This window comes from Nansenia antarctica, assembly GCF_963989245.1.
Source record: "Nansenia antarctica genome assembly, chromosome: 20".
Lineage (NCBI taxonomy): Eukaryota > Metazoa > Chordata > Actinopteri > Argentiniformes > Microstomatidae > Nansenia > Nansenia antarctica.
The window spans coordinates 8,602,857-8,616,148 of NC_137693.1; the positions used below are offsets into that span (position 1 = coordinate 8,602,857).

Genomic DNA, 13,292 nt, shown 5'->3' on the forward strand with positions numbered 1-13,292 from the left:
TGGTTGCCAGCGTTCTGTTCTTCGCCGTGGCCTGCTGGGGTGGAAACATCTGTGCCAGGGATGCTGCGAAGCTAAACAAACTGGTGAAGAAGGCCAGCTCTGTGGTGGGGACCGGGCTGGACAGCCTAGAGGTGGTGGCAGAACAGAGGATGGGGAAAAAACTGGCGGCCATGCTGGCCAATCCCTCCCACCCGATGTACTGCGAGCTGGCGGGGATGAGGAGCAAGTTCAGCCACAGCTGTGATGGCCCTGCAGGAGGCTAGCGAGGCCTATCTGGTCGGTCTGTTCGAGGACACCAACCTGTGCGCCATCCACGCCAAGAGGGTCACCATCATGCCCAAAGACATCCAGCTGGCCCGTCGCATCCGTGGAGAGCGCGCCTAAGATGACCACACTGATCTAAGTGTAAATCCCCAAAGGCTCTTTTAAGAGCCACCTCAATATTTCCCCGAGAGGCGTGTTTCCATGAATCTTCATTACACATCATATGACTTCAATGAGTTGTCTACAAGGACGTTGACCATAGGTTGTAGGGTTAGTCTGGTTAAAAAAATAAGATGCAATTCTTTTATTGTTTAACTGCAGGAATTCATAAACAAGTGAAAGGGAAACACAAGCAACCAAACCGGACCACTACCAGTCACACAGATTTGGCCAGCCTAATGGCTGTTTGAGTTGACTTCTCATTATATATCCTTTAAACATATTTTAATCTAGAATCTTGCAATGCGTGTGGATAGTGTAGTTCGACCTTTTTTAAATTTGTATTAATCCTTTATTTAACCATGGTAGTCATAGTGAGCCCTGGCCAAGAATAGCAGCAGCATGTCGTTAAAAAAAGACACCACATACAGTATAACAACAAACAAACAGAAACAGCGAGCAGATACAGACTATAAAAGATAAGTTAAGCACATTCGCATGTATAATTCAATGTCTCTGAAACAGTTTAAAATCACCTACTGGTGTTCATTCTATACACAGAAGCAGCTGTTTATTGCAGGGACAAACACACGTCGTGAGCTTAGAATGATAAGGTTCTATCTCCGTTTAGGGCAGTTCAGAGATATTGAGCGTCAAAGTTTTGACATTCCATTATGTTTTGTGAGATGGAACCTTTGTATTTCATGAATTACTAACAAATCAACATTTAAAAAATACCACACCACAGGCATTAATAAACACCTAATGGATCAGATTATGTAAAAAAAACTCAATTTTGACAAATGGAGATAGAACCGTATAATTCTAACTACTCCAGCAGTTGAGTGAAACAAAGGCAGGGGGCAGAATGAGGCGCGTTCAGACCGCGCTCATGATACATCGTATCAACTCGAGACCGTAACATCGGGTCATTAACGCCGATACCATAGTATGTAACAGTGACCTCAACTCGCTATGGAATTGCTTTTATCGATAGGGTGGGTGGCTCTTAAGAGCCTTTGGGGATCGTGGTGCGAAAACGCCGTTTACTTGGAGCTGGTGTATTTGGTCACGGCCTTGGTGCCCTCGGACACGGCGTGCTTGGCCAGCTCACCGGGGAGCAGCAGACGCACGGCGGTCTGGATCTCCCTGGAGGTGATGGTACGACGCTTGTTGTAGTGGGCCAGGCGGGAGGACTCGCCGGCGATGCGCTCGAAGATGTCGTTGACGAAGGAGTTCATGATTCCCATGGCCTTGGAGGAGATGCCGGTGTCGGGGTGGACCTGCTTCAGGACCTTGTACACGTAGATGGCATAACTCTCCTTCCTGGACTTTCTGCGCTTCTTGCCGCCTTTGCCGGTGGTGGTTTTGGTGACGGCTTTCTTGGAGCCCTTCTTGGGCGCTGACTTCGCTGGCTCGGGCATGATGATGATGATGATGATGGCTCGTCGCTTCTCAGGAACGACTGAAACGTTATGGTCGCCTACCCGTTATATGAAGGGGGAGCTATGCAAATTAGGCGGCTCCTGACACACGCTTCCAAAGCCGAGCTTGGCTCTGGTGCTCAATAAACAGACGCTTGCCTGTGAACATTATGTATCTGCGCATGCGCGGGCTTCCCAAACTCTCCGCCCAGGCTGCTTTCTCATTCGGCTGTCGGGTTGCCTTGTTTCCTTCACCCGGAGAAAATGAACGTAAATGAATACGTCAAGAACAATGACAATACGAAAAAGGGCACAGAATACCTAGAATAAGAATAGTAATTGTCTTTTTGGGGCGGTACGTTGCTATTACACATTATATATATATATATATATATATATATATATATATATATATAATAGGGACAGAACGTGAAGGGCTTATCTGCTTGTGAACTATTGATTTGGCAACAATCTCTTGTTTGCAAAAAGAAATGCACCACGGACTGCTATTATAGATGGAATCAAATCTTTTGAGTGTGGAGATGGGTGGCTCTTATAAGAGCCTTTGGGTTCAGATGTTGGTGGTTGAGGTTCCGGATAGTTTAGCCGCCGAAGCCGTACAGGGTGCGTCCCTGGCGCTTCAGAGCGTAGACCACGTCCATGGCGGTGACGGTCTTCCTCTTGGCGTGCTCGGTGTAGGTGACGGCGTCACGGATCACGTTCTCCAGGAACACCTTCAACACACCGCGGGTCTCTTCATAGATCAGACCGGAGATGCGCTTGACTCCACCACGGCGAGCCAGACGGCGAATAGCGGGCTTGGTGATTCCCTGGATGTTATCGCGGAGAACTTTGCGATGACGCTTGGCGCCCCCTTTGCCGAGTCCCTTACCTCCTTTTCCTCTGCCACTCATATTTAAGCTTAGTACGAGTAAAAGTATGACTTCGATGGGGCGATATGGGGCGAATTTATATCCCCTATGAGGACGTGATTGAAGCCTGCCTCTTTTTTTGTGCTGGGGGTTGGTAGAGGGACGGACGTGATTGAGACCAGCCTCTGGCCCGCTCAGAAGGAATGCAGGGGAGGAGGATTATACATGAGAAATGGGACTGCCCTTTAAATGTTTTTGGACACTCGTACTTAAATAATACATGGTTGTATAGTCACTCTGAAATGATAGAGGATGAGTTCAACTGTTGCCTTTTTAGGAGCCCATAACTGTAAGTGGAGCCTGGAGCACTGCGTTTGGTGAGAACTGTGAGTGACGCTATCCATTGTTCAGGATGTGAAAATGATGTTGAACCTTTGGCCAGCAGAGGGAGCCACAATTGAAGGTTTGAATCACTGACACAGACACCTGCAATATCTTGAGCCTCTCTCTCTCTCTGGCAACTGTGTGTGGCTTTGCAGAAGCATTATCCTCCCTCTATTTCCATGCCAGATCGAAATGTATACATTATTTTTGCATTATAAGCCTAAATGTGTTCTTATTGACACATATTCACTATATGTAAATATGTATCCAACTATCAAAGTACATGTTTACATTCATTTCACATAATACATATCAGATTGACAAGCACATTTGTTTTAATGGTAGAACTTTATAGTTTAGTTAGCTAAACTTTTTAATGATTATTTTATAAGATAGTCAGCTACACTGGCCAGTTCAGATTGGAGACATTTTGCCACTAATCAACATTGTCTTGCTTGTTTCGTTGGAACTCAGCTAGGGCTAGGTTTGAGATGGAGAGCAGAGCAGCTATTGTCCACTGCCCTCTTGAAGAGGAGGGCAGAGCCAAGGAATCGCAGTATCGTATTTATTCTTGACCCAGGTCAGTAAACACATCAGTTTTCAGCAAATTAATTTCAATTATGTCACAGACATGCAAACATGCAATATGTGACAGACATGCAAACCGCACGGAAAGAGAGAGATAATCTGTTTGAATTATTGCAACACATAATATAACAAATACAATGCATGTAATATGGAATACAACACTACTAATACTGTGTCCCTAATTAATTGTGTCCACAATTAGGGAGATCTATTCATTGCACTTGTTCAATTGATGCTTGTGTTATTTGGTGATTATTCAAAGAGAATTCATAGGACATTTAATTGAGGATTTCAGGAGGCGTCATGTTGCAACCGCCATGTTTTCAAGCTATGCAGTCAGAATTGCACATAACTGCCAAACCTCAGACTGCACAGATACACTGCACCCGCCTGTTCTATTCGGTTGAACCAAGCCCTATCGTAACGTAACTGCCCCATCTCAAAGGTAAAAGCAGAGCTGCCAAGTTTCACCAAAAGTTTGGAGTGAGATTTTTTGGTGGTGGAGCGACCCAAAACTGTGCACGTTTTGGCGGCAGCGGCCCCTCTCTCCCACCCAATTATTTGTGCTAGTTTCCTGCAATTTTACATGTTGTTCATAATAAACCAGCACAAGAAATGAAAATAATTAACATTTTATAAAACAAGACAAAAATTCAGACAATATATCATATTTATGAAATCTTAATGAACAAATACAGTAGCCTACAGACTCTAAAAGAAAATTGGGCCCCATCAACAGGACTCAGCCCCTTGGTCAGCAGCAGAAAGACCCGTGGTCATCATCTTATATACAGTGCATTGCTCATAGATGGCTATCATGTTATACAGTAGGCTACATACCAGGGTTTTTCCTGGGTCAGAATGAGGCCTTGGTGGTTGATCTTGTGCGCGCGTAGCGCGGCCATTTTTTTTTGAGGGACCCCCAATTGTTGTATTTGTATTGTAAATTGCAATGACTATTTATTATTACTATTGTAGGAGCCAGATATGGTCCTGTGATACGTGTTGTAATTCACTGTGTGGGCATGGGGTGGCGCTGTCACAATACCTGAGGCAGGTGTATATCAGGTAGCACATTTGTTGTTGTTGTCGTCAGGTGTTGACCCCGGAAGGGCAAATAGGTTTGACCGCAAGGGCGCTAAGTTTGTTATTATTATTATTGTTATTGTTTGTACCAGTGATTAAGCCATTGATGGCACATAGTAACACAATAAATGTTTATTATGCAGCAAACCAACGACTACGGATCTTGTATAACCAACAGCAACACATCACATTTATTTTTCTTTTGGCTGTCTTACATGTAACGATGAATTGAGAATCAAGGACCCCAATTGAAATAAGCCAGTGGCTTTCTTGGGTTTTTATCCTTTTAGTTGACCTTGTATGTAATATGTACTTTCATGTTTCCATAGCACATATTCATACAACTTAATGAAAAGATTTAAAATAAAAACTCATCTGTTCTCAGAAGCTAAGCGGGGTTAGTATTTGAATGGGAGACCCTGGGAATACCCGATGCCGTAAATGTATCCTAATATTGACCAGTAGGGTGTACTATTGTATCGCAACTGCAGTTGTAACTGCTGGAGGGTATTCCATCAACGTCACTAAAGGAAAATCCAGGTTTATTTTTATTTTTACGAGATCAGAATAAGCCTGGATTTTCCCTTAGCACCGTTGATGGAATACCCCCCCTGTAGTGTTAACATAGCTGCAGTTTTATATTGCTGTTTTGGACAGTTTATACAATTTTCTACCACAAAAAGAATTCTAAAAAAGAACACTTGATTGAAAGCATTCTCCTGACCAAGACTGACAAAGACCCTTGATTAGTAAACCACATTACAGGAATTGTTCTCATGGAAGATATGCAAAAACCTTTAATTAAGAAGATCAAAAAAGTCAGGACTGTTGCCATTATAACTGATATAAACATGCACGTATAATGCATACTCAAAGACGTGCCATATGAGACTTTCCACGCCTCTCATTACTGTCACTTATTCATGTGTGAAGTTAGAAGTTATAGGAATATAAATATAATAATATTTTTTTTAACAAAGGAAGAATGAAAGGAAGTTAGAAAGAAAAAAACTGCAGAGAATATTACAACCCTACTACCATTTATGTAACAACCGTAGCTGCCACTTGAATTCCAGGGCCTTGAAGCACCCTCCTTCGTCTTTCACTAAAAGCTCTTCCGCACAAACACACACACTCTCTCACACACACACTTTCTCACATGGCTGTACGATCCTGCTGTTTGAGTTTGATGTCTGGCCCCATCTGTTGTCATGACTACCATGGGGAAAACATTCTCCCACAAGATGCCATCTTTGTCTTCATATCTTCTAAAAACATTTTTTTATCTAAAATAATCATAGAATGCAACACATAATTATTCCGTAACATTACACATATGACATGTGGTCAGATGATACTATATCAATTATGACATTAATTGAATAATTCTTGAAACTGAAATACACTGAAAGAGTATAATACAATTACAATCGATCACTACAGTAGATCAACCATGTTCCTCATAGCAAGCTCCCATTTCTTCATCCCATCTTTCACCATCAGAAGCCATTATGTAAGTACTTTTTTTTTTTTTTTAAGAAAATCAAATCAAATCAAAGTTTATTTGCCATGTACATTGTACATTTGCCATGTACATTGTACATTTGCCATGTACATTGAATACAAATGATGCAATGAAATACTTGGGGCAAGCTAGTGTTGTTGAATTAATCGAACCCCATGTAGATATGTAATTAGAATGAGCACAGGAGTACTGACCCAGTGTATACCTTCTTGGTTTATTAGAGAACTTCAGCAGAGTTACATGCTATCAGCCAAGCAAGCTAGCCCTTTCACAATCTCTCTTCATTCCATTATATTCCCAAACATCTCCCCACCCCCCCCTCCTCCTCTCTCCTGCCAGTGACCTTGGTCTTCCAATAGAGACAGTTTCTTTACAGGATAGGCCTTCTCCTTTTTGCCAACCATTGTAAGCACAGAGATTTCTCAGAATTGTTCATTAAGTTTTTCTACTTCACTAGCTCCACAACAATGCAGCAACAACGGAATATAATAATAATAATATAGTTGAAGAGAAATGTTATCTACCAGTGGCGTGGTGCTCACCTACCACCGGCGGTGACCTACCACCGGCGGTGACCTACCACCGGCGGTTCCCTGGAGAGTTCGCCACACCAAACATTGATCTGAAAATACTGTACAGCACTGACCCTTGGTTTACAATGTCATCTGTCGTGGTCATTGCAGTGTGGTCAATTGTGCAGGCATACTGATGTGTCAAATCATACTGGTTCACATGATTGTTTCCTCTGTTGAGACAGGCTGAAAGATGGATGGTGGCTCTGTTTGTAGTAAACATGAGAACCACTGACAAGACAAGAGTGAGAACAAAGAGTGGAACCTGAGGGAAGTTCTGAGAGTCTGCACCCACTGGGACAAGATATGGGAGCAGTATGCGCTTGAACTCAGCGTTACTCTGAAGACTCTGAAAATCTTGCCACACTGCTTCATCCTTGCGTACGGGACCCAGCCAGATGTTTGGGATCATTCCAGCACGACTCATGAAATTCCAGTAAGGGGGGAGTTGATGAGGCTGATGGCTGTGCCTATAGCCGTGCTCAGGACAGGATCTAGGGTTACAGATGAAAGCCCTGTCAGAAGGTTGGATACAGTCAGCGGCAATGCCATAGGCCACCTTAGCATCAATGCCGCAGTTCCAGGGAGAGTAAAGAATTACATCTTTGATGGAGGGCAGAGGCATGAGACAGGAGGCTGGCAGGACATAGCTTGTGATCTCCCCGTGCGCCACAATGACAATGTCAATGTCTTCAGACTCAATCTTCTTCTTCTTCTTCTCCTCGTTGATCTCCTTGAGCAGTTTCTCATAGAAATACTGCACAAGGTTGAGGAACACTGCCTGTTCTGGAAGGTTCTCCAACCATTGCAGCACAGTTTCATCTGTACAGTGTTGCCTCACATAGCTCACTATCTTTCTCCCTCTCTCTATGTCAGAGAGGGAGTACTTGTTGAGGTTTTCCATGCAGCTCTTCACTTCAAAAATCACCTTGATCATCGTCCTGTGGGATAAGGTGACGAGGAGGAAACAACTTAATCACTTAATGACATTGACAACACCACAAACATGCTAGCTGGAAATACTTCCAATATGTTATTGTCCATATCAATAACCGTTCATGGGTCTTATATGTGGGACTTCCTACACTGATACTAAATGATAGTTCTGATCATAATGAAGAAGAATAAATAAATAACAATTTACAGTGCCTACAGGAAGCATTTTGTTTTATTACGTAAATATTCTCAGCTTTAATTCCATGTTTTATTTATTTTTTCTGATTGGTTTCACCATTTAGAAATTACATTACCCTTTTTACACAGTCCCACTATTTCAGGGAATCAGTAGTATTGGAAAATTGGCTTGACTGGTTAGTTGGGTGTGTTCCATCATAATTTGTGCTGGCATAAGAGAGCTGTCAATGTCTAGTACTGATTCTAGCCTTTATTTTATAGTTCTACTGCAAGTCAAGGGAGCCATTATTGGGAATGACATTTTGAAAGAGAAAGAGAAATCAGTGGCTTACTGGATAGCATCAAGGTTTCTCTGTAAGTCCCCAGTAGCTTCCCTCATGGTCTTGGCTGTATCTCTCAATGAAGAGCTGGCCGCAGTCACATTATTGTTTTGGACCATTTCCTTATGACTCTCCATCATCGCAGGAAGAGCCAGTGCCAGTCCTAGAAATGCACCACCCACCTGAACATAACAGATAGGACTTATAGTACAGGCATTATACAAAATGACCTCAGACAAATTGCAACAGAAACTCTTTCAACTGTCCTAGTCTCATGGATATGTCCTTCATAACATATCAAAAGTCTTAAGAAATCCAAGTGGTGGAAAGTATTGAAAAATACTGAAACTGGTGATGCCACAATTTCCCATTGACGCCCATGTTAAATAATGTTTTTATGCATGTCTTCTTGTCTGATGTCCACACAAAGTGTTCAATACTGTCCACAATCACCCAGAAACTGTTTTACATGAGACATGGAGTTGGATGCAGTACTATTTTGTGTAAAAGGAAATTCTTAACACATAGATGCATACAGGTAAGTGGGTCAAGATGAACCAGTGGGTTCGTTTTCTTGCAATATATTTGTAGTGAAAGGTTTTTATCATTTCATATTCCAGGTATTCCTAAAAATATATATCAGACCATCTAACTAACCCATTAAAAAAAACGTACACTTTTTAAGTATTTTTTGTATTACTAGCCTTCCATAAGAGGGTCAAAGATACCTGCATGCATCTGATCTGGATGAAGTTGCTGTCCTCTATGCACAGTTGATGGAGGGATCAGTGTCTGCAGAGAAGGCTTGCAATGCTGATGTGATACTCAGAATAAAGGAACAACTCAAAAGCAAAAGTGAATACTTAAAATCCTGTAGCAGGACAGCTTCCCTCTGGTTGCAGTACATGGATATGGTGGACATACTTCGCAAGTTTCTGAGAGCTGAACGTACTGGCAATTAGGCACTGCACCTTGAGGCAATATCAGAAATGCTTCCTTTCATGGCAGCATCTGGCCAGAATCTCTACACGAAATCGGATCTATGTGCAGCGGATGTGCAAGCCCCATTTACATTTTAAAAATGTTTTGTTGAAAATTGGCATTTAGCAGACACCTTATTCCAAAGCGACTTACAATCAATACATTTGACTAAGCAAGTGAATCATCAATCCACCAGTCGTAGCAGGAAGAATAATCCAGCTCAGGCCCGGGGCCATTGATAGAAGGAAAGACCTTTTTTTAAATATATATATAGATATATATATACGGTACTGTATATAGACACTGGAGAAACAGAGAAACAGTACAAGGGGGTCAATAGAGGTTTTTAGGGGACACAGACACAAAACATATTTCAGAATAAAAGTCCGAAAAATGTAATTTTAGAATAAAAGTCCGAAAAATAAAATTTCAGAATAAAAGTCTGAAAAAAATAATTTCAGAATAAAAGTCTGAAGAAAAATATTTCAGAATAAAGTCCCCAAAAAATAATTTCAGAATAAAAGTCTAGGAAAACATATTTCTGAATAAAAGTCAGAAAAATCTAATTTCAGAATAAAAGTGGATGGTGGAGTATTGGTTCAGCGCATCCCATGGACACGTGGATCCACATACAAGGACAGCTACAAGCTGTACAGCGAGTATGTCACAAGGAAGTATGGAGAGGCAGTTGTTGTGTTCAACGGTTATCAGGGCACATCCACAAAAGACATGACACACCGCAGGCGAGCAGGTGGGAGGACTGGAGCAGCCGTAACCATGGATGAAGACATGCCTATTACGATGAATAAAGACCTGTTCCTTTCAAACAACACAAACAAGCAGCAGTTCATCAACATGCTCAGTGGTCACCTACAGAAGAACTGTCAGACGTACCATGCTCCAGGTGATGCTGATCTCCTCATTGTGCAAACAGCAGTGCAGTCTGCCACAGTAACAAACACTGTGTTCATTGGTGATGATACAGATCTGCTCGTCCTCCTCATATACCAAACCAACCTCAAGTCACATGACCGCTTCTTCAAACCTGAGGCGAAGAAGAGCATGAAGAAGCCACGTGTCTAGAACATCAAGGCCGCCAAGCAGCAGCTGGGGCCCAGTGTTTGCCCTCACATCCTCTTCGTCCATGCAATAGCTGGGTGTGACACTAGTTAGTTAGTCCTCTTCACCCCGTTGAGGGGCATAGGGCGTCCACCAGAGCTCTCCATCTCACTCTCTTTTGGGCCTGGGCCTTTGTTTCTTGCCAGCTCACCCCGATGTTCTTCAGGTCTTGGAGTGTGGAACGTCTCCTTTTGATGGTGGTAGCTATGCTGTCCTGGTTTGTTATTCTCCACAGCTCTTCATTTGTGATTCGGATGGGCCACCACAGCTTGAGGATGTACCGCAGGCATTTGTTGACAAACACCTGGATCTTGCTTGTGAGGTGTGACACTACCTCCCGTATTTATGGCATTGGGAAAGGAGCTCCCCTCAAGAAATTCACAAACAGTGATGACTTCTATGAGCAAGCTAAAGTGTTTGACACATAGTCAGCAGTTGTGTCAGCAGGAGAGAATGCTTTGCTGTGCCTGGACAATGGGAAACCTGGGGAGGGACTCGACTCTCTATCGCTTTTGTGAGAAGGTAGCTATTAGCACTTCTCATGTACATCCCGCAATCTGCCACCTACGTCAGCAGCAGCGGAGTACCACAGTCTTTGTGTGTCCTACCAGGTGCAGCAGTGGAAGGGAATCTCAAATGAACTCCTGCCACAAGAATGGGGATGGAAAGAGAGTGATGAGGCTTGTCCCTATCCAAACTCACTTACCACCAGCTCCACAGGAACTCCTCCAGTTCATCAGATGCACCTGCAAGACAGACTGCAGCAGCCTGAGGTGCACATGCAAGAAGCATGGCATTGAGTGCTCTGTTGCATGTAGCAACTGCAAAGGATTGGGGTGTGCAAACTCATCTCAGTCTGCATGTGATGAAGATGATGACGATGAAGATGGTGAAGATGAACCAGACACCTACTGATAAAGTTTTTGATAAAGTTTTTGATAAACATGTTTACGTTTTTGTTCATTAGTGCCAACATGTTGATTAGTGCAAATCTACCAGTCACAAATATTTTGAAAGTAACATAAAAGTGATATTTTAATAATATTGTTTTCAATTGTTGTTAATCAATGCCTATATTAATGTTGATTACTGCCAATTTATGTTGCCTTCTATAAAAGCATATTAATTTAGTGATTCGATTAAAGTTTCAACATTTTAAAGCTTTAATGTCATTTTTGGAAGCAAAAACGTGTTACCAGGTTATGGTAAAAAATATATACTTTCCACCACTTTGATTTCTTAAGACTTTTTATATGTCATATAGGAGACATTTATGAGCAATAAACAGTTGAAAGATTTTCTGTTGCAATTTGTCTGAGGTTCCCCCCTCTTTTCTCACAAAATGCCTGTACTATTAGCTCCAGGTGCATTCCTCTGCTCAACATCACACACATTCAGATAGGACTTAACCCTACAGGTCCATAGAGACAACATGCTGTCATTTGGATTTGAACAGTTATGATGACTTACCTGAACTGCTGCCTTTAAGGCTACTTTTCCGGCTGCCTTTGCTGCTTCCTTTCCGGCTGCCTTTCCGGCTTCCTTTGCTGCTGCCTTTCCGGCTTCCTTTGCGGCTGCCTTTCCGGCTGCCTTTGCGGCTGCCTGTGCTGCTGCCTGTGCTGTCACTGTCACACAGCCTGCCACCATTCCACCAGCCACCAGTTGTCCAGCCACCCTGGAATCTGCCTACATTAAAATATGAGTTACTGCTTCAAACTGTGTTCTATTTGTCTCAACCGTAAAACTACATTTCAGGGATCATATATGCATAGAAGAAATGCTTCTTGTGGATGTCATCTGGATTTGACTAAAACTTTAAATCCATGCTCACAGTTTGAAAACTGAAGAAATTAAGAATTGACTGCCTTATTTTGATGTAAAAGTGATCATGATCATTTAGAAACTTACATATCTGCCTGGTGGCATTCCAACTGTGTGAATCCCGAGAAAGGTAAGTACATGTTCAGATGACAGATTTCCGCCTTGTTGTACATGTTCAGATGACAGATTTCCGCCTTGTTGTACATGTTCAGATGACAGATTTCCGCCTTGTTGTACATGTTCAGATGACAGATTTCCGCCTTGTTGTACATGTTCAGATGACAGATTTCCGCCTTGTTGTACATGTTCAGATGACAGATTTCCGCCTTGTTGTATCTGATCTGATACAAAAAGAATAAGGATGAATTCAAACATTATGGGCCGGTTTCAGAGACAAGGCTTAAGCCTAGTCCTGGACTAAATCACACTTTCAATGTAAAATCTCCATTGAAGATGTTTTTTAGTCTAGGATTAGGCTTAAGCCTTGTCTGTGAAACCGGCCCTAAAAGTGTAAATGATTAATTTGTGATTTGCAAATAGATTGTACATCCAGAAAATAACTAAAGTCCTGCCCACTACAAATGGATTTGATATTGGGAGTTTTGTACCCAATTCCTTTGTAAGCATCAATGTTCACCAATCACCATTAGGCAAATGTCCAGCTTTAGACCAATGACACAACTGGCAGTGCAGTGTAGAGTCCAACAGAGTGTCATTCAGATTGTTATTCAAATCTGAATGATTTAAGGTTTAAAAAATTATATCGGATGAAGACACTAATAAACTACTGACATTGCACACTTTTTACATTTGAAAAAGCACCTATTAAGTTTTCAGTCAACTCCAGTCCATCTCGTTTAGCCATAGCTTGTAGGATGTATCTCATCGCATAACCCTCTGGGCTTTCTGCGTTGAGCTTTTCCTGGAGCGTCTGTATGTCCTTCCCGAGTTCCTCACTCTCCTTGGACATCTCAACTGCTTTTTTCATGGTGCTGCTGGAGTCTAGTGCCTCTGCTATGGTTGCGCCCACACTAAGTACTGTA

The 13,292-nt window shown here is 42.3% G+C and overlaps 3 protein-coding genes across 3 annotated transcripts; all 3 read right to left on the minus strand.

The window, feature by feature from the left end:
* Positions 1-740: 740 nt before the first annotated feature.
* On the minus strand, positions 741-1,868 carry LOC308174683 (histone H2B-like). The gene has a single exon (XM_080549787.1). It carries the CDS (start codon positions 1,845-1,847, stop codon positions 1,470-1,472), a length of 378 nt encoding a protein of 125 aa, XP_080405913.1. The 5' UTR covers positions 1,848-1,868; the 3' UTR covers positions 741-1,469.
* Positions 1,869-2,449: 581 nt separating this feature from the next.
* Positions 2,450-2,761, minus strand: LOC308174685 (histone H4; the record flags this gene model as incomplete). Its single annotated transcript, XM_080549789.1, has 1 exon — positions 2,450-2,761. One exon carries the CDS (start codon positions 2,759-2,761, stop codon positions 2,450-2,452), a length of 312 nt encoding a protein of 103 aa, XP_080405915.1.
* A 4,595-nt stretch (positions 2,762-7,356) lies between these two features.
* Positions 7,357-12,462, minus strand: LOC308174331 (uncharacterized protein; the record flags this gene model as incomplete). The annotated part of the gene is made up of 5 exons (XM_080549410.1): positions 12,337-12,462; positions 11,899-12,114; positions 8,341-8,510; positions 7,476-7,815; positions 7,357-7,368 (listed from the first exon to the last, which is right to left on the minus strand). Exons 1-5 carry the CDS (start codon positions 12,352-12,354, stop codon positions 7,357-7,359), a joined length of 756 nt encoding a protein of 251 aa, XP_080405536.1. The 5' UTR covers positions 12,355-12,462.
* Between the last annotated feature and the right edge of the window lie 830 nt (positions 12,463-13,292).